Source organism: Nelumbo nucifera, chromosome 2, assembly GCF_055504915.1.
Source record: "Nelumbo nucifera cultivar China Antique chromosome 2, China Antique-T2T, whole genome shotgun sequence".
Lineage (NCBI taxonomy): Eukaryota > Viridiplantae > Streptophyta > Magnoliopsida > Proteales > Nelumbonaceae > Nelumbo > Nelumbo nucifera.
The window spans coordinates 112,164,188-112,174,582 of NC_142650.1; the positions used below are offsets into that span (position 1 = coordinate 112,164,188).

Consider the following 10,395-nt stretch of genomic DNA (forward strand, 5'->3'; position numbering starts at 1 on the left):
GCCACATTTACAAAGTGGGATTCACACATAAAATCAAATCATTAGGAATGTTTTCATTGTTCTATCAACTAGGAATTTTCAAGCCCAAGTTCCTTGGCTGTTTTGGTTTATTGGATGACTTTTGGACATGATCATTCCATGCAACAACACTCATCAAGTCTTATAGTAGCACTTAATGAAGACAAAATCGCAGGTCAAGGACCCATTTTCTGGATTTTTTTTTTCAAATACATACAAGGGCATCACAACATACTACAAAGTTTTCCAAGTTCTGATTTTCCAGGTAGAACTGCAATCAGTATCATCGAATATCATAACATGGTATTCTTTTTGTTTTGAGCAGAGGCAATGGTAAAGGAGGCCATGCTGAATATTCTATTGCATTGTGATGTGAGTTTATTTATTATAATAGAGCTACATCACTAGAACAGGGTTATGATATATAAAACCCCCACTATAAAAACCATCAACCGAAATCCCTGCTATAAAAACCACCATAATAGACCTCTTTTCTTTTAGTCTTGTTTTTTGCTTCACAACACTCTTTACACTACTATTATATAGCAATGTTTACAGATGAAACCATATCAATTTAATGACTACAAATGTAAATTCAATATAATGCAAAATTTTAGCTTTGATTTCATATCCAGACAAAGTTCATTGTCCCAAAGACAAGTTTACATCTTACAATATTAAAAAAAAAAGAAAAAGAAGTACAGTACACTAGACTCTAAGTACCAAACTTAGGAACCTAACAATTGAAGTAGTAACTTATTTCTAATCAAGTTCAGTGACTATTGAACCAAAACAGGTTCAGATGGCACATTGGATTTCTGGCATTATGCTGTGCATGAGGAAATCAGCCATGTACTTGTAAGCTTTCTCTGTCAAATGAAAACCATCCCAACTAATGCGTGTTTCTGGGTCAGGACAAACAGGAACCTCAGGAGATCCACATTCCTTGGTCAAATCAAAGTTGTAGTCTCCTCCAATTCCACAACAGACTTTCTGTAGAGATTTGTCTTCAAATCCTGTACACCAAGATAAAGATATAGGGAATGAGAAAAAAGGGATTCATTCAGATGCGAGATCTCCTGCCCACGAGAACTCTTCCCACGCCTACTCACAACACACTACCCTGTGAATTGGGAACATCTCCCCCTGCATAATACTATGCAGGAGGATGAGATATTCTCCATATGTTGCTGTGATGTTATGTGGGCAAACGTGTGCAGAGTTCTTGTGGGCAGGAGATCTGGACTCATTCATAATTGGTTTTTAAAATTTCCTTCAAGATACAAAATGATTGTTTGTCCATAGCAGAAGAAAGAGGACTTACCAAGAGAAGGAGCATGGCTAAGTACCCACTGAAGAGCTGTGTAGTAGTCAGCATAAACTATAGTGACATCAGGGTACACCTTCCTCAGCTGTTTCAAGGCTCTTTGGAGGTGATTGTTGTGAAACATTGCCAAGTTATTCAAGCCTTTCAGACACTTGAGTTCATCATAAGCTGCTGGATCATTGCTTCTAAAAGCTGTGAGATAAATTGGTAAGCATCCTATAGGGAAATGCCCCGGAACGATCACTGTCTTTGCACCATGATCTATCACTTTCTGCACACAACATGAGAGAATGAAGCTTGAGCAATAGTTCAACCAAGTAAAAACTAATCAATCAAGCAAGATTACAAATTAAAGACCCTTTACTAGCAAAACATAAAAATGGTAATGGTCAGGAGGTAGACAAGGGACTTACTCTAGCAGCATCCTTGATTTTCTGGACAATATGAGGCACATAGCTGTGAATCTCTCCTATGCTTTTTCCTTGAAAGAATGCATAGATATAATCATTCCCTCCAATTTCTCCCACTAGGAAAAGGGCTTTTTCAAGCTTGTGGGCACACTCTAAACAAAGATCAAAGAAAAATACAGTTCAATAACTGAAACTGAATAGTAATCTTCTTAAAACTGTAACCATGGTGTAATATAATTGAGCTAATTTAAAGCAAGTGTTCAATATTGTCACTTACCTGTTTGTGTGTAACAGATGGATTTTAGATGGTGTTTGAACCAACCAAGTTGGACTGAAAGGGAGCTGTTGGTCAATGGAACTATAATTTTGTTTTTTGCAAGGAAGGATGTGTCAAGTGCTGTAGACCCAGCCACTGCAAAGTTCACTCCATGAGTGAAGTTGGCATCCCCTTCCAAGTAAGGGTTAAGAAGAGGTAGATGAAGGGCTGAAGCTGCAATGCATCAAAACGGAAAAAAAACGTTAGATATATAATTAGCAATGAACATTCTGATAAAAAACTGAGATGGAGATCAAAACAGAAAAGGACCGGTCCAGTAGTCCAGACCACCAACAATCTGAATCGAGTCTGACCCAATCGACACAGCTTACCCTTACCAATACTGTTCTAAAGCAAACTTGGGTTTCATTGAAAGTTTGAAACCAGCAGTCAGGTGATTATCATGATTAGACTGATATTATTATCTGTGAAGAAAACAGAAATTAAGGAAGGAAATATATAAAAGAATCCCAATAGAAATCTACACCGGCTATATCCAAAAGAAATTAATGAAAGCAGAGAACCTGCTACAAGAAAATAGAAAACCCAGAAGGATGTGAAGATCTAAAATGAAAATATAAGAAGGTAGCCAAGCGAACTACTTCCGATACTACATTGATGATTTATTACAGAGACTTATTTAGGTCATATATAGAAAGAGATTTGTAGCTATCTTTCATAGAAAGTTTGTATAAGTTACCTATGAAGTCAACCATAATAAGGCCATTAGAGCAACGACCAGTAGGCTTTTTGAAGTAAGCTTCACCGTAAGGAAGCCTAGCGAACGCAGAAGAGGACCCGATTGGAGCTTCTCGAATCAGATTTCCAGTATCTGATATAGAGTCTCCCAGTTGATAGATGGCATCAAAGGAGCAGCCCTTTGGTGGAGCAGATATAGGAAATGGAAGGAGAGAGCTAATCAAAATCAGAATCAGAGAGAGCATCGACTTCTTGTTGATGGCCATTGTGGGAAGAAGTAATGAACAGAACTGCAGTACTGATAAGAACGTATGTAGAGGCTAAACTGAATTCGTTATCAGCTAAAATAAGAAAGGATATAAATCCTACAACTACTACAGTTCTATTACAAGGAGGAAGGATCCAAAATCTGGGTTGGGTCATCCGACAACACCAACCTTCACTTTTTAACTACTTGGGTTATAACTGTCAGGATTCAGGAATAAGCAGAAGTCAGGACTCGTCAGGAGAGTTTTTGATAAAAACGCGGCACGGCCTCCCAAATTAAACGGATGTATATCCGTACTGGGCAGGCCGCCAGCCCATACAGAATTTACAATGACTCTCAAATTCAACTTTTGAAATTATAAGACCGATTCCCACTCCATGTAAGCATCACACTTTTACCTATGCTTTTCCTCTGAGATGGCAATCAAACTCGGATTCCATGTCACAACCTGCTAGGGCCCATGGTCATTGTTCTCTCCCGCCCTCTCTATTCACTCTCTTTCGTTCTCTCACACTCTCAACTCTCTTCTCTTCGACTGCTTCTGCAACTACAACTGCAAGTTCTCCTCCCCAGCGACGTTCCTCTTTCTCACTCTCATTTTCTCCTCCCTCGCTCCCCCTCAGTCTCCCCAGCGGCGCTCCTCTTCTCTTATTGTTTTTTCCTACAACTTTTCCCTTGGCCTTCGACTGACCCTCGATTGGACTTCGGCTGCTCTCCCTCTCCTTCAATGGTTTTTCCCAATGCGTTGAATACAATCCTTACTAAAGAAGCATACTAACAGGTATTTGACAATTTCTTTGTACCTGTTAGTGACACAAATGTTCAAAGTGATAACTTCCTCCGGTTAGGGAAGGCCTCAATGTATTGCCAAAACTTTAGTCTGATGGATAAGGCAAACAAAATGATGAAGCAGTGACAAATGCTATGCAAGAAACAAAAACGGTTAAGGTGGGCCTTCACCTGGTATATATTGAGACATGAATAGAAGTGAAAAAAAGCAACAATGCTACATGGAAAATTCATCTCATGTAACAACAAGAAATGGCCTCCAACTGACAAGTTCCAATGCCTCTAGATTCAACCTCAACCACAAATTTGCAAGAGAGGGACAACGAGACAGAGGGAGAGCAGGAGAGAGATAGAGAGGGGGAGGGAGACCAGGAGAGAGAGAGAGAGAGTGGGGGCGAGACGGAGGGAGAACGGGAGAGAGTTAGAGAGTGAGAGCGAGGAGGGAGAATAGGAGAGAGGGAGAGCGAGATAGAGGGAGAACGGGAGAAAGTGATAATGAGAGGGAGGGAGATGGGGAGAGAGGGAGAGAGAGAACGGGAGAAAGCGAGAGTGAGAGAGACTGATAGAGGGAGAGCGGGAGAGGGTGAGGACGCAATAGAGGGAGAGCAAGATTGAGGGGGGCGAGGGAGGAGAAAATGAGAGTGTGAAAAAGGGATAGCGAGAACGGGAGAAAGTGAGAGCAAGAGAGACTGAGAACTGGAGACAGGGGGAGCGAGGGAGGAGAAAATGAGAGTGAGAATGAGGGGCACCATTGGGGAGGAGAACTTGCAGTTGCAAGGAAGCAACCGAAGAGAAGAGAGCTGAGACTATGAGAGACAACGAAAGAGAGTGAGAGAGGACGTAGAGCAGCCGAAGTTCAGTCGTTGAGGGAAAATTTGCAGGAAGAAACGTGAAGAGAGTTGAGATTGTGAGAGACGAGGAAAGAGAGAGAAGAAGGAGGGCGGGAGAGAAGAGGGTGGGCCCTGGCATGGTCATTTTAGTCTTTACAACTTAAGGTTAATTTTCAAATAAAAATTTAAATAAATATTATTATGAATGAAATCCTAGCTGGATTGCCACCTCACACGAAAAATATAGGTAAGAGTGTAATGCGTACTCGGCATGGGAATCTGTCTTTTAATTTCAAAATTCAAACTTTAATATCATTGTAAATTCTGTATGGGCTGGCCTGGTGTTCAGATTTATGCAATGGGACTGCCCATACTTTTCCTATCGGTAAATGGCATTTGAAAATCCAAATTCGAAGATCAAATTGAATTGGAATATTGGAATGTTATAAACAATCAAATTCAAATTTGACTCCATTTGATTTGATAAAAATTCAAATGGAAATAAAATAATATTATAGTATATATTATATGTTAATTATGGATGATTCTTATTCTTATATGTATCTTGCACATATACCTATATACCTACCAACCCTATACTGTTCTACCTGTCACCCTCAGTCTTTTCTGACATAATTTCATCTCTCCATAACCATCCCATCCCATCCCTTTTATCTCTCTAGGCTCAATCTCAAATCTCAACAAATTCTCCCTCCTTTGTCTTTCCTCTTTTCATTTTTCGACGAAACTACTTTCCTCTAACTTTTTTTCCTCCCATTTTTATGTACACCATTACCTCTTTGCTGTAAGTCTACTAAAATCTAATTATATCTGCAAAATATGGAGCCGAGGGCAATAATTAATTATATTTCTAGTGTCCGAGGTGGACGCGTCCAACAGAATCAGACAAATAAGACGTTAGAGGCCCTGGGAGTTGATCAAGGGGCTAAAACTCTGCTGGTCAAATTAATCGAGGGCTATGAGGGGTCAGACCAAACAAGTAAGCAAGCTTAGAGCTTAAGTCTCTATATTTTTACCTTAATGTGGAAGTCCCTTTTATAGCTGAATTGCCTTAGAAGAGGAATAGTTGGCAAGTGGTTGATAGTAGTTAATGATGGATGGTCAAGATGCATTCGATGGACGCCACATGTTAAGATTTGCAAATCGGCCAAATATTCCTACATCAGTAACTATTGAAAGAATAGAAAACAATTGTTTTAACAACGATCTTGTTGTTGAAATAAGAAGAAGCAAGAGACATAGACATAGAATAGAATTGATTCAAATTTGATCTATGTACACGTACAGGCCTACTTCCATTTAGAACAAGAATTCTTTACCATTCAAAAAATCAGAAAAAAGAATTAAAAATTAGGATAAATTGCTAAAATCTTCCCTAAAGATTCTGCATTGTAGAAACTTTCTTTGAAATTTGGTAGTTACAATCATCTCCCTTGAACTTTTTGACACAATTTCAAGTAGACCCCTTTTGTAAGAATCCTCATAACAAGAAAGAAAATGTCCGAACCAAATACCTATACAATTACTATTGAAGTTAATTTTACAGAAAAACAATACAAACTCTATAAACAACAAAAAAAAAAAATAGAGAATTCAGTTGGCAAGGTGTAGAGTTATAAGAATTCTATACAGAAAATTTGTACCAATTTGTCCTTTCATTTCAAATTAAATTCACCAAGAAAGTGTATCTACAAATCCAAAAATGACTTTTGCAAACAAAGTCCATCTACAAATCTCACCAACCGGCTCTTCGCCTTTCATTTTCTTTGTTATCTATAAATTAATCCAATTTTTATTCTTTTCTTTAATGAACTCTATAGATTCTTTATAAACGAAAATGAAAATTACTCACAGCACATAATCGGTAAAAGCTAGGAGTTTTCCATTTGTTTTGCAATCTACCGAAATCGATACTTTCAACAACTCCTGGCATCCAATATCTGTTTAATAATCATTTACATAGTTTTTAAAACCGACCCGGAGACTGAACTAGTCAGGATCCGGTTACTAAGTCGAATGGTCCGACCGTTTGAACTGAATGGCCGGTTTGTTCTGATAAAAATAAATAAAAAACGGTCAAAGCCATTCAAATGGTTAATCGCCCGGGTCAGTGGTTTGTTCATCAAAATCAACGGTTTTGGACAAATTTCCAGTTTTGGAAAAAACCAAAACCAATCACCTAACTGGTTCCTGGTTTTTCTAGTCCAACCATCCGGTCCGATCCGGTTTTAAAAACCATGATCATTTATATGTATAATAACTTTTGATAAAATTTGTAATTGTATTTCGTTGAATATTGAATGGATTTCAACATCTTTATATTCGTGCATGGATAATGTCCCGGTGCCAAACAACCATGAAGTAAATACTATCCTCAATTTTTCTATAGCACTTAGTGGAGGAATATCACTTACATGATATATCCAAACTTTTAGCCCTTCTACAAGGACAGATTGGCATATTATTCAAAGTGGAGTAGATTGTTATTTGAAGGGAGACTCAACGTCAACGTGACCAACCTTTGGTCTGTGATATTTCTTGGTCCGTGGTCACGCAGTAAGTAGGTGCAAGCGGGTGTGGCCCTAGGGAGGAGAAATTCAGGAAGTGGCCTGAGAAGTTGAAGAAGAATTTGTGAAGGGGGAACCCAAAGAAGTATTGCAAATTCCATAGAGGCATTGGCCACGACACCGGGGACTGCTACGATCTCAAGAATAAGATAGAGTCCTCATTCGCCGATGCCACCTCAAGCAGTACATCGGGGGTGAGGCCGGCACCTCATCCTCTCAGCAGCAATAGCAGTATCAGCAAATAGCCGACGTCATAGCTGGAGGCATGGCCTCGGGTGGAGCCTCAGCCTCGGCTCACAAAGCCTACGCCAGGCAATTAAACGTCCAGGGGCCGGCCCCCAAGAAGCAGAAGCAGGAAGAATCCCTCTCCTTCACAGACGAGGATTTGAAGGTGGTTTCGGTTGTCATAGCGAACTTCGTAGTCAAGAGGATTCTCGTTGATAGCGGCTGCTTGGCTGACATCCTCTTTTACGAAGCATTCGAGAAGATGAAGATAGCGCCGGAGCGCCTTCAGACAGCAGATGTCCCACTAGTTGGCTTCTCCGACAATGTTGTCAAACCAGAGGGCAAGATCGCCCTACCAGTCATAGTAGGAACGAAGCCCCAGTAGGTGATGAGGATGACAAAGTTTCTGGTCATGAGGATCGACTTACCCTACAATGCAATCATGGGAAGACCAACCATTCATGCTCTCTGGGCAGCCATCTCCTCTTACCACCTCACTCTCAAGTTCTTCACCGAGCACAATGTCAGAGTTGTTCATGGGGACCAACATGCCACCCGCCAGTGCTATGTGGCAGCACTAAAGGGTAAGAATAAAGAAGCTCTACCACTAGAGGGCCTCAACCTTAGGGAGGAACCAGCAAGCTGAGGCCAATTGGCCAAGGACCTCGAGAGCTTATCCGAATTGGTAAGCTTCTCCAACGTCTTTGCTTGGTCCACCGTTGACATGCTCGGAATTGACCCTTCAGTCATTTCTCACAAGCTGAGCGTGGATCCGAGCTCTAGGCGAGTCAGGCAACAAAATAGGAACTTTGGACCAGAACATTGGAAGGCCATAGAAGAGGAAGTTGGGAAGCTACTCGACGCCGGCTTCATCCGAGTGGTATACTACCCTAACTGTCTGTCAAATGTGGTTATGGTAAAGAAAGCTAATGGGAAATGGTGGATCTGTATTGATTTCACAGACCTCAACCGAGCCTTCCGCAAGGACAGTTTTCCTTTGCCGAAGATAGACCACCTTATTGACGCCACTATAGGGTACGAACTACTCATCTTCATGGATGCCTTCTCCGGATACAACCAGATCAAGATGCACCCGGGTGATGAAGAGAAGACCTCGTTCATCACTAAGCATGGCACATATTGCTACGGAGTGATGCCTTTCAGCCTCAAAAGTGTCGGGGCCACCTACCAACGCCTTGTTAACAAGGGGTTCAAAGATCAGATGGGGAGGATGCCGAAGCCTATGTGGATGAGATGGTAGTAAACCCATATCTCAGACCTAGCCTAGACCTTTGACACTTTGTGGAGTTACAAAATGAAGCTCAACCCCAGCAAGTGTGCCTTTGGTGTCACATCGGGCAAATTTTTAGGCTTCGTTGTCACTCAAAGAGGCATTGAGGCTAATCCGGAGAAGATACAAGCCATACTGAATATGATGCCTCCCTGAACAGTGAAGGAAACCCAAAGACTCATCAGCCAGATAGCAGCCCTTAATCGCTTCATGTCAAAGTCAGTTGACCGCTGCCTACCCTTCGACGAGCTCAAGGCTTATCATACTTTGCCTCCCCTTCTCGCCTAACTGACCGAGGGGAGACCCTATACCTGTACCTCTCGGCCGGGGATGAAGTAGTCAGTTTAGTCCTGATTAAGGAAGACTACGTGCAAAAACCAGTTTATTATTTCAACAAGGTCCTGTGTGACGCCGAAACCAGGTATCTCAAGATAGAGAAGTTGGCTTTTGCCCTCATGGTTTCAGCTAGGAAGCTCAAGCCATACTTCCAAGCTCACTCAATAGTGGTCCTGGCGAACCAACCCCTCAAGGCTGTCCTCGCCAAACACGAGACCTCGGGATGCCTGACGAAGTGGGCCATTGAGCTCTCCAAGTTTGACATTTGGTACCAGCCAAGGCCCGCAATCAAGGCACAAGCCTTAGTAGACTTCATAGTAGAATGCACCTTTAGCCGAGCCCTTCGCCAAACCCCAAAAAACGTTGAAGGGGATCACATGGATGACGATTCTCACCCCCGATGGAAGCTCTTTGTTGACGGCTCCTCCAACACTAAAGGAAGTGGAGTGGGTCTCATTCTTCTCACCCTAGAGGATGTTGCCCTAGACTATGCGCTAAGGTTTGACTTCCCAGCATCAAATAACGAAGCCGACTATGAGGCCCTCCTCGCTGGCCTACAACTTGCTAGGGACCTTGGCTCCTCACATGTCGAAGCCTTTAGCGATTCTCAACTAGTGGTGAATCAAGTAAACGATGAGTACGAGGCCAGAGAACAAAGCATGTCCAAGTACCTCGCCAAAATCCAAGATCAAGCTCGCCACTTCCAGTGCTTCTCCTTGCAACAGGTTCCGCGAGTCGAGAATGCAAGAGCCAATGCCCTCTCCAAGTTGGCAAGCACCTCGAGTGGAGTCCTCGGCCGGACCGTGCGTGTCAAGAAGTTACTTCGCCCTCCATTAAAGAAGTCCAAGTACTCCCAATAGAGGTTGAGCTGTCATGGATGGATCCCATCATCAACTTCCTATCAATAGGACAACTACCCAAAGACAGGAATGAGGCAAAACAACTTAGACGTCAGGAAACCCACTATGCCTTGTTTGAGGGAAAACTGTACCGAAGATCCTTCACCTTGCCTTACCAGCGATGCCTCCATCTAGAGGAGGGCGAGTACGTGCTACAGAAGATTCATGAAGGCATCTACGGCAATCACCTCGGCGGGAGGGCCCTAAAAAACTCTAGGCAAGGGTACTTCTAGCCTCCACAAGGACGCAACCGAACTGGTGCGAAAATGTGACCCATGCTAGAGGCATGCCAACTTATGCCACCAACTAGCCACCACTCTCTTGGCCCTCGGCAACCCCTGGCCCTTCGCCAAGTGGGACATGAACCTTCTCGACCCTTTCCCTCAAGCCACGGGGGGC

The 10,395-nt window shown here is 42.3% G+C and overlaps 2 protein-coding genes across 2 annotated transcripts; one reads left to right on the plus strand and one right to left on the minus strand.

Annotated features, from left to right (window-relative positions):
- Positions 1-612: 612 nt before the first annotated feature.
- LOC104585929 (acetylajmalan esterase-like) lies at positions 613-3,141 on the minus strand. Its single transcript, XM_019200591.2, has 5 exons — positions 2,772-3,141; positions 2,033-2,245; positions 1,759-1,907; positions 1,343-1,616; positions 613-1,034 (listed from the first exon to the last, which is right to left on the minus strand). Exons 1-5 carry the CDS (start codon positions 3,034-3,036, stop codon positions 817-819), a joined length of 1,119 nt encoding a protein of 372 aa, XP_019056136.2. The 5' UTR covers positions 3,037-3,141; the 3' UTR covers positions 613-816.
- Positions 3,142-8,194: 5,053 nt separating this feature from the next.
- LOC148802821 (uncharacterized) lies at positions 8,195-9,957 on the plus strand. Its single transcript, XM_088897996.1, has 2 exons — positions 8,195-8,727; positions 9,183-9,957. The coding sequence occupies exons 1-2, from the start codon at positions 8,195-8,197 to the stop codon at positions 9,955-9,957; spliced, it is 1,308 nt and encodes a 435-aa protein (XP_088754122.1).
- The last annotated feature ends 438 nt before the right edge of the window (positions 9,958-10,395 follow it).